The 11,297-nt window shown below is 24.1% G+C and overlaps 1 protein-coding gene across 1 annotated transcript; it reads left to right on the forward strand.

Annotated features, from left to right (window-relative positions):
- The first annotated feature begins 6,676 nt into the window (after positions 1–6,676).
- On the forward strand, positions 6,677–10,826 carry LOC101495829 (beta-amyrin 11-oxidase-like). Its single transcript, XM_004510204.4, has 8 exons — positions 6,677–6,918; positions 7,955–8,429; positions 8,618–8,881; positions 9,454–9,543; positions 9,653–9,731; positions 9,945–10,051; positions 10,209–10,330; positions 10,481–10,826. Exons 1-8 carry the CDS (start codon positions 6,686–6,688, stop codon positions 10,575–10,577), a joined length of 1,467 nt encoding a protein of 488 aa, XP_004510261.1. The 5' UTR covers positions 6,677–6,685; the 3' UTR covers positions 10,578–10,826.
- The last annotated feature ends 471 nt before the right edge of the window (positions 10,827–11,297 follow it).

The following is an 11,297-nucleotide window of genomic DNA, read 5'->3' on the forward strand; positions in this document are numbered from 1 at the left end:
TCTCATTAATAATATTTTATTTATTTAGAAAAAATATTAAAATTATGACAAATGCTAATATGTGTTCTAAGAACACTTGATAAAAGAAGTTAAGTGTAAAAGTTTTGTCTTTAAATTTTTGCACTTAACTCCTTAAAAAATTTAAATTATGTTTTACAAAAAAAGATATTTATATTTTTAAATTCTTTTGATATGTGTCTTAAAGACAGATGTTAGCATAGACTTTTTATAACTCATGTTCGCATAGACTTTTTATAACTCTTTTGACGTTTGTTAAATTTTTTAACCGTCAAATCCTAAATCTAATTAACTATCTCATGTACTTTAACTATTTTTTTTTTGTTTGAACTCTTTAGTATCAAGAGGAATGAGATCTCAGTAAAATATAATCAAAAATTGTTTCAACTAAAATTCAAATTCGAGTTCTCTCAAACAACTCGTCATTAATAGAAGTTCATTAATCACGTGAATTCAATAATTTATTTTCACAAACTTTAATTATAATAAGATAAATATTAAGTTTAAATGAAATTTTACTCCCCTATTTTGTCCACTCCGTAATGTTAATCCTTCTGTTTTTTTAATGCAATTTTGTTCCCTCAATTTATGAAATTTCAAATATTTAGTCCATCTCTCAATTTAGCTTTAAATTTAGATGATGTGACAATTAAGATGATTTGGAATCCATGTCATATTTATAATTATTTTTTTAATTATTTAAAACATTTTCAATAAATCTAAACTAGTTATTTCAGTTTTTATAAAATAAAACAAATTAAAATAAAGAAAAAAATAAAATCTAAAACTTAAAAGTAAAAATTTTGAAATTAAAAATAAAAACTTGAATAATCTAACCCAGAAATATAAACTATGTTTTAGTTTTTCCATTTTCACCTCCAAAACGATTTCAGTTTAGTTAGTAAAAAAAAAAACACATAAAGACCATTTTTCCTTTCTTTCTCTTGAAGAGAAGCAATGTGAAGTCCCTTAGACAAGAATACATTAGATATATCATATAATTGGGTATATCTCAAAGGTGGCGAGAGTGTGTATTAATAATGTTGAGTTAGTGTTTTCAATACAATATACTCTCTCCATCTTAAATTATATATCATTCTAATAAAAGTATATTTGTTTCAAAAAATTATATGTTATTTTATAATACCAATTAATTATAATTTTGCTTCATTCTTCCCTGTTAATTTTGCCAATTAGCACTCATGTGATCATATGATATATACCATCTCTAAAGGGCTTTTAATTAAAATGTGTATTACCCAATCTCAGGAAAATTCTTGTTGCTGAAGTTAACAATGTGATATCTATTTAATTTATTATAAGCATTACGTACATTTTCATGAGGTATACTGTTTTTAAGTGTCATTTCTTCCTTATATGTTAAAAAATTTCAGTGCCTAAGAATCATATGACATGTTTTGAAACTAGAAAATTAAATGATTTTAGAGCCAACCAAGGGGATAAATGAAGTTAACAATGTTTATTAATTTGTAAATTCTTAGTTATTATGTTGCATGCATGGCTGTGATCATCTACCTCAAACTTGCTGCAAACTTTATAAATATGATTGGTACTGCACAGAGGAGTAGCACTGCGTAGCCTCTCATCATTTTCAATGTTCATGAACCTATATATATAACTCTCAACTTTTCAATAATAAAATGAGTTTTTACTCTAATATTCTTATTTATTATAGTTAGTAGATAACTTTTATAAATTGAGATATAATAAATAAAAATATATTGATAAAAATAAGTAATTAATATTATATTTATATTGTAAAATGACAAATAATTTGAGACAGAGAAAAATGGTAAATAAAACTATATTATATATACGATAATTAAAATTTAAAACTAATTTAATTTAAATTGATAAAAATTGGATCGAATTTAATTTTAAAACTAAATTGATTGACCAATCAAATAATAAAATTGAAGAGATCAAATAATATGGTTTTTTCCTCTCAAAATTGAACCAATTCAATCTCCGAACACCTATAGTTTATTACTTAATACTCTATTTATTTATTTAGTTATCCTAGAACAATTAATGTCTTTATAAGCTGAAACCATAATTGGTGACACTTGTTATTTACTCAGTACTCTAGTTCTTTCGATGCTTTGCAAATTAACTCCTTACAAGTTGAAGATGCCATTAAATATGTCATACATCAACAATTTTGTGAATCTATTCATGGTTGGAGTGTAACCATGGGTACAATTAGAAAAGATTGGTTTGAAATTTTTGGGGTAAGCATTTGAGAAATATATAGAAATCATTTGTAATTGCATTTTCTCAATCAAAAAGTTATACGCTTTTTGTTATTTGTAGGAGAAGGTGTCTTGGAATCCTTGTGATGATGATATTGTAAATCGTGTGTTTAAACAAAAGACCATTAAAAGAATCAGACGTATTAACAAAGATGAGGAAGAAAGGGATCAACCAAGTTGGATAGGTGAAAAAGTTTGGATTGCTCTTTAAGCATATTGAGAAGATATATCACTCTTTAAGCATATTGAGAAGTTATATCATTCAAGAATATCTCCAACAAAAATAAGACCAATCGATCTTCAATAAGAGGCGGAATAGTCCCACATAGATAGCTTAATTGATGAGCTAAAGGATGCTAAATAAATTATAAGAATGATAAAATTAAGGTCATAAGTTAAAACTTGAAAAAACTATAAAAAAAAAAAAAAAAAAAAACGGGGTGAACACCTCATGCCGCAAGACTCATATTGATATTGTATTGAGCTCGTAAATATTAAATGTACACTTATTAATGTTGCACTTAGAAAAACTTATATTTTAATTTTTATTTTGGAAAAACTAAATTTGAATTTTTTGAAATCCAAAAGAACTCAAAGTTGGAATTTTGAAGAATATCTGGAATCTTAAAATTTGAGTTTTTCAAAACAAAACTTAAATTTAGTGGATAAGATTTTGTTGTTATGTTTAAGTTTAAAAAGAATAAAGTAAAATAGATAATTCGAGGAAAACAAAGAACTATGGGTATAATTTTGAGGAAGAATCTAATGGCAAGTTTGCCATTTGTTAATTATTGGGAGATCCTTCGTTATGTTAAGATTCTATTAATGCCAACAAATCTCTAATTATCTATTAATTAATTTATAAATCTATTTCAATTTTTATTTAAATTTTGTTTTATTGGAAGTTACAAAAATTTAAGTTACAAGCATATAAATGATATTGAAGAAAGGTAGTCTAGGAAGGGAATTAAACAAATATTGGATTATTAGTGGAATACGTGTGCCTCATTATTTTTTGGAAATGGTTTGATGCCATACACCAACATATTGCTTCAGTTTGGACATTTTGAAGAATAAAAATGTAAATAATATATATAATTGATGTTAAGTTATAACTCAATTAACAAATTTCGATATTATTATGTTGGATATTTTTTTTTTGGATTTCAAATCTGAACCTTATGTAAGTTAATTACGATGGAATGTCCCATCAACTTTCTATCGTTTGATACAATTTTAAAAATTGTTTCAAAATTTAAAAATTAAAAATTGTTTCAAAATTTAAAAATTAAAAATTTGTTTATTAAGGATTTTTATATTAAACAGTTTTGAGAAATTGTTTTAATTTTCTGTATTTAAAAGGAAAAAAGGAAAACTTCTTTTAGATGTTTTCCTTTTCTATTTGTCAGCTTTAAAAACATATGGATAAGAGATAATTTTCATTAATGATATTTTTGTAATTATGTGGAATATCCTCTTCTATATTTCCATTATTTTCTTTGGTTTTTTTTTTTTCACACACTCAAAATTTCTAACAACTTGCTTTTATATTTGAAGGTGACATTGGTTTAGGTGTGAAGGTGAATTGTTTTATTTTATTTTATTTTTGTGGTCTATTAAAAAATAATAATTTATTTTTAATCATATATCATCGATATTGTTAAGTTGAAAGGCACAGATTTGAACTGAGATTATGTAAGTTATTTATAATAGTATTTACTATTTTTTCTAAGATAAAAAAATTACAGTAAATTACTCTTTTTGATCTTATGTATAAAAAAAAAAAAATTTACATTCAATTAAGTGATCAGATTCAAATGATTAGTGAGTTTCAACTAAAGAATAATCAATCGAGAATAAAATATCATTATCTCGAAAATCAGAGGGTTTAAACAAAAAAAATTCCTTACATCTTTTAAGAAAATTAATTAATTGTGTGTTAAACAAAAAAATAATTATTCAAATTAAATTAATTGTATTCTCTAAATCATACTTCATGAAAACTTGTTCCATAAAAAAATATATTGTATAAAAATAGCATTAAATATTATATATAGAATTAGTTAAATTTTGCTTATCTTTGTTTAGATTTTAAAAGCTAGAAATATTGTTCATTTAAAAAATTTGCAAATCATGTTTTGAAAATAATTTTACCAAACAATTTTTTTCCCATTTCCAAAATAGTTTTTAGAAATAGGAGCACCAAACAAATTTTATTTTATTATATTTTCAAAATTAATTTTTTTAAATTAGTTTTTGAAATAGATTAAAAAATAGAAAATCAGAACTCAATCAAACAAGCTCGGTAGTCCATGTTTACATTTGTTTTAGTTGTGGTATATTAATTTATCTTAATATAATTCCTGATGTTAATGAATGAGAAGCAAGTTTGAGCTCTTTATTTATGAAGATTCAAGAAACGTCTTATTTTTTATCTTTTGCAACTTGAGCATTCATTTTAACATGCCTTTGAGAATTTTCTCAAGCATGATGGTCAAGAAACATGCAGCTTTGTGGTGTCAATTTGTTATTTGATTTTGGTTAATTTGTGCATCCAATTACAATATTTATTTAGTATTAACTAATTCTCACTAAACTTGTTAATATTTTCTATGTTTTTCATGAATAATATTTTTTATTTTGAATTTTATTATCATCCGTTTGTTCTTTTTACTGTTTACAGGTGAAAAAACTAATTTTTTTTAAAGACATAAGATTGAAAATCAAGTGGAGAATTTTTTTGTTGAAATTGTTATAATACTATGTATGACTACTAGTATGATGATACTCTTAGGTGGACACTATTAGCTATTGTTAATTTTATTTGCTTGAAAAAATATTAAATTCTAATATTATGGAAATTTTATTTTAATTTGCTTAAGTAAATTTATTTTATTGTATATTTAGATTTTAATCAAATTAATTTAATAAAATAAAATACTAAATTATCATAGCAGTATCAAAATTATAGTGATGGAAAATTAGCAACTAAAAATTATAGTGATGGAAAATTAGCCGTAGATATAGCAAATCATTCGAGATCTCCAAGCTTACCGTCACTATATCGTATACTGATAGTGTCATATCCGTAGGTATAGGCAAATTGACTACAAATTAATGTTAGGTTGTATAGGTTTACCTACGGTTTTTTTTTTGTCATTTAAAAGTCAAGATTCTTAGAATAATATAAGACTTGAATTTTTTTCAATATCTTTCAATTCATTAATTTATAATTTGTTGTTATCCAAATACACTTTTTTTCGGTCTATTTATTTAAGTACACTTTATACTCTTTAATAAAATTAAATCACAACTTTTAATTTATTATTTGTTTTTTAATTAATTATAACAAATTTAAATAAATAATCAACAAAAATAATGATTTCTCTAAGATGGTTTATTATATGATGATGTTATTAATAAAACATTTTATTTAACTAATTAACTATACAAAAATAATTTGAAGATAATCGGCAAGGGTAATTAAGCTAGTTTTTAAAAAAGCCAAAACATATTATACCAATTTAAATTTTCTCTCAATCTTTTTTATAATGCAATGAGAATATTCAGATATTATTAATTATTAATAAATATAAATATAGCATTAACATTATTACATTGAAGGGATTGAATTTTTTTTAAAGAAAATTAATATATTTATTCTAATATTTTTATCAAGTAAATAGATATATTTTACTTAAATTTTAAATTAAATACATAATTTTTTTAAATCTATTTTACTTATTTTAATTTTATCGCGACATTATTGATACAAAAATACTAAATGATGTGAAAATAATATAAACGAAAAGTTACAACTGTGAAATCATTAATTTGGCATTACCTCTTTATCCATTACTCATTTTCTATTCGACAACTTTACCCTTGTTTGATTAGTTTCATTAATGTGATCTACCGTTTCGTATTGTTTAGTGTTCCTCTTATCGATATTCAACACAATGAAAGAAAAACGTTTTTTAAACAATAACGTTGCAAAACCATGTGAAACCGTCGGCATAATAACTAATCAACTTTAAAAGTTATAAGGATCAGTAATAAAATAATCCTCACTATTTATGAGAAAAATTATTTTAATAAAATTATTTAGCTTGTACGTTTCATATTTATCGCTAATTGTGCCATTGTTATACAATTTAAAATAATCTCCATGATGTCCATGAGAAAACATATTAAATTTTTATGTAGGCATGTGAATGAAAGTCCACTCTTTATATTTACAATGGCATGCCATGCATGGGATAAATAAAAGGCAATAAATTTATAAAAAAAAAAAAAAGATTTTTTCGGATTTTGTGGGGAAGTAATCTAAAAAAGTAAAATAAAAAAATTACATCTTTATAAATACATAGGATCTAGGTAAGAAATTTTTAAGAATGGAATCTGAATGGTTTTTGTTGTTGGGTGCCACTTTGTTGGCATGGTACATTTTTGCTAAGAAAGTAGTGAGAAATATGAATGAGTGGTATTATGATAATAAATTGAGAAAGAAAGAATACCCACTACCACCTGGTGACATGGGATGGCCTATTATTGGAAACCTATGGACCTTTTACAAATATTTCTCATCTGGTCAACCTGATACATTCATCAACAATATTGTCAACAAGTAAGTAACTTTCATTTTCTCCCTTGTCTTTTTGTTTATTCTTTTTCTTTAATTTTCATTTTCAATAACACTCACTTCCTATTCCTATATTCACATATATAAGAAAATGTTTTCTAATCACTTGTTCTTGTTCATGATGTCTAAGAGTATTTTCTATTTGTACCTCTCCTTTGTTTAGCAAATTCTATAGAAATTCAATTTTTAAGAGTTTAGTTTTCTTTCATTTGTTTGTTTTTATTTTCTATTGATAAAAAAAAATAAGAAAATGTTAAGAGTTTTCTTTGATACTCTTGTGATTACATTTTATTATAAGAAAAAGTCATACATGTTTAAATATATTATTAATTATTTATTTATTTTACTTTTATTTGGTGCTCTATTTCTATTTTCAATATAAATGTATCTATCCATTTAAAAATCAGTTTAACATATTTAAATTTTTTTAACCTCAATTATGAATTTTTCTCTTAGAAAATTCTGATTTTCTCAAAAAAAAAATAGAAATTATCTAAAAAAAAAATTAAATCATTTTTTTCTTCCAAAATTTTTGATTTTTTTTTTGAAACATTTTTCTTGAAAATTTTTTATATCTATTTTTCTCAAAAAAAAATCAAAAATTTGTGCAGAAGAATTTTGAATTCTTTTTTTCCAAAAATAATTGAAATTATTTATCTAAAAAAATACTTTTTGAAAAAAATTCAAAATTATTTTTTTGAAAAACTAATTCGGAATCTATTTGAACAAAAAACTTGTTCAAAATATTAAAGAAATTAGCCTCAAATTAGTTCACCAAACATCAATATGGTTCAATTCTTTTGAGTTTCTACGCTATGAACAACGCCCATATAGACAATAATTAGCCGTAAGAATTGAAAAATGAATTTTACACTTAGATGAAAATTCATTTTGTATGACAAATTCAAAAAAAATTATATATATATTTTCAGCATTTAAAAAAATTTCCTATCTATCTTTGGTCTCTCATAATTGTTGAATATGATATAAACTTGTCCTTTACTTGTTGACGATGTTTCAGAAATGGACGAGGTGGTATCTACAAGACACACTTATTTTGGAAACCAGGCGTTATCATCACAACACCTTCAATATGCAAAAAAATATTGGCAGATGATGATGTGAACTTTACGCTTGGTTATCCAAAATCCTTGGCTAAACTAACACACATTCGAAAAAAAAAAATCAAACATAGGAATTTTAAACGACTAATCATGGCTCCTATGGTTGGTCACAATGCATTAGCAATGTACCTAGATTGTATTGAGGATATTGTGATTGATAAATTAGAGGAATTGTCCAGCATGAAACACCCTATTGAGCTCCTTAATGAGACAAGGAATATTACTTTTAAAGTTATCATTCACATTTTCATGGGCCCTTTTGATCAAGCTATCTTTAAAAAATGTGGAGATTTATTTAGTATTATGTCTACTGGCCTTTACTCTATAGTTCCCATAAATGCACCTTTTTTTCCATTCAGAAAAGCACTTCAGGTTCGTCATTTCTATTTCTTATTCCATTTTCTCCTCACTATTTTTTTTGGTGGTTATCTAATACGAACTAGCTTCTAAAAAATATCCAAATGTAAAACTTTTATTTTTTTTTCATTATATTTATTTTCCATTTTATATTATAAAATTCACTTTGAATTTTGTTTTCTCACTTTACATGACTAATTTAGGCGCGTATGAAATTAAACAAAGTAGTTGAATCTATTATTGAGGAAAGGAGAAAGATGATAGAAAATGGAAAAATTCGGGAAAAGAAATATTTTGTAGATATTCTTTTGGAAATGGATGACGACATGGGTCAAAAATTGGAGGATGGGGTAATTATTGACTCACTGGTCATGCTTCTATTTGGTGGTCATGAAACATCTGCAACTACTATGATGTTGTCAATTACATATCTTACACAAAATCCACTTTGTTTGAAGAAAGCCAAGGTAACTCGTCTAGAATTTTTTACTTTCTAATTTTTTGCATAGTTATTTTTTTTCTTTCAAAGTTGTTAGTATTTTAATGAATTATACGATTAAATGTTTTAGTTATTGTCTTATTATCATTAAAATAAATTTAATGTAAAACTTTTTTAAAAAATATATAAAATTATGATTTACTTTCTAGTATGGATATTCAAAGTTGGGGTTTGAATCGATTATGAAGCAAAAATTTATCTGAATTAAAATTTAAAATACTTGCAGTTCAGTTCAATTTGGATGAGATTTAAAAAAAAATTGATTCGATCCAAACTGAATTAATGTAGTTTAAATTGGATCGATTTTTGATTATCCAAATTACAATTATAAGATATTGATCGAATATTTTTATTATAAAGTTATGTTAAAATAACAAGTTTAAAATAAAATAAAATATATAATATACTAAAAATTAATATTTTAAAAAGGATATACATCTCTAATTTTCAAAAAAAAAATATTGTCAACTTTACAAAAATCGAAGTTATAGTGGAAAATAAAAGTACTAATCAATCATTGTCGATCTTGTTATTTTATAGGAAGAGCAAGAAGAAATCATAAAAGCACGACCCTCCTCACAAAAAGGACTAAGTATTACGGAAATAAAAAAAATGGTTTATCTTTCTCAGGTAAGAATATTCAAAGATGATCTAAGTATACTTAATTTATGTATTTTTATATTACAAATAAAGTAAAAATACTAACTTAAAGGTGTTGATATCTTTGTATACTTTGTAGATTATAGACGAAACACTACGTCTTGGAAGTAATCTCTTTTCAATTTTTAGACAGACAATAAAGGATGTCAACATCAACGGTAATTCACATTAATTACTTCTTGTTAACATATTTAATCTCTATTTTTTTTCTGTCGGTAGAAATGACGATAATTAAATACCATCATAAACTAATAGAAAATTGAGAAATTTTAAATAAAATTGATATTTATTAAATCAATTAACATATCTATATTTCTAGCTACGTAAAATCAATTATATGTGTTGTGCTCAATATATAATTTAATTTTTAGGTTATTGCATACCAAAAGGATGGAAAGTGATGGTTTGGACGAGAGCTATTAGTATGGATCCTCAGTATTATTCAAATCCAGAACTATTTAATCCATCAAGATGGGATGTAAGTTGGAATCACATTCCAAAGTTTAACGTAATTGTGGACCAAAAGTGAATTTAAGCATTTTTCATATATATATTTTGTTAATAATGAAATAATTAATTATGTTTAATGTTTATAAGAGATTTATTTTCTAATGATGTTGATTATATCTTTGTAGGATTATAATCCTACAACAGGAACCTTTATTCCTTTCGGAGCAGGACCACGACTATGTCCAGGAAATGACCTAGCCAGATTCACAATAACCATATTTCTACATTATTTCGTTCTTAATTACAAGTTAGTATTATTTTTTTCTTTCACTTGCTTTTTTAAATAAACATTTTACATTGACCATTAATGTTAGTTATACTTTTCAAGAGCCTTTGAGATGATGGATGGTAGATTTCCGTATGGAAATATTCTAATTTATTTTTCTTAATTTTATAGGTTGGAGCGAATAAATTCGGAATGTCCTTTTACTAATTTACCCATTCCTAAGCCAATAGACAATTGTCTCGCTAATGTCGTAAAGCTTGGTTCTTAACTCGTCATTAAGCAAAATCAAAATAAATATTTGCTCATAAAGCAGTATAATTATTGATTAACCATTTTTTTTCCCCACAGCGTCAATTAAGCATGTTAGCAATGTAACGGGTACTCATGTATCCGTCTATATATCCGTTGTTTATTTTACAATATAATGTTTTATTTTAATTGTTTGTTTCAGTGTAAAAATATTTGTATGTTTTAAATTTTACTCTTAATATTTATATTATATATTTTTAATTAAGTTGTTCACGTTAATAAAAATGAATTTAATAACTATATATTGTATGTGTAAGTTATTTTATACCGACATCAAATACAAACTATTGATTATATAATTATTTTATAATGATAATTACGATAGAGTGATAAGATAAAAAAAAATAAACAATTTTTATTATCTATCAATCTAAAACTGGTTTAAATAGATAATGTATCTTCCTTTTACTAAAATAAAAGATTGAGTAGTTACTTATTACTATATTTTTTTTCACGTATAGCAATAGATATAAAGACAATACATTTTTTATGATGGTTTTTCTTATTCTTTCAGTTTTTTTAGCACATGCGATCAACTGTATAATATATTTGTAAGAAAAAAGTAAATGCATAAAAATAGCAACAACACATAAAACATATACGATTAATTGTTTTGTAATTTTATTTTTCATAAAGAGTAAACGATTGATATTCAATAAAAACCTACTATTTTATTATA

This window comes from Cicer arietinum, chromosome 7 (genome assembly GCF_000331145.2).
Source record: "Cicer arietinum cultivar CDC Frontier isolate Library 1 chromosome 7, Cicar.CDCFrontier_v2.0, whole genome shotgun sequence".
Classification (NCBI taxonomy): Eukaryota; Viridiplantae; Streptophyta; class Magnoliopsida; order Fabales; family Fabaceae; genus Cicer; species Cicer arietinum.

Excerpts from the sequence above, each read along its gene's own strand:
- LOC101495829 (XM_004510204.4), top strand. The coding sequence starts at position 6,686 with ATGGAATCTGAATGGTTTTTGTTGTTGGGTGCCACTTTGTTGGCATGG. Across the intron at positions 8,430-8,617 it reads CATTCAGAAAAGCACTTCAG|GCGCGTATGAAATTAAACAA; the intron begins GTTCGTCATTTC and ends TGACTAATTTAG. Across the intron at positions 10,052-10,208 it reads TTAATCCATCAAGATGGGAT|GATTATAATCCTACAACAGG; the intron begins GTAAGTTGGAAT and ends ATATCTTTGTAG.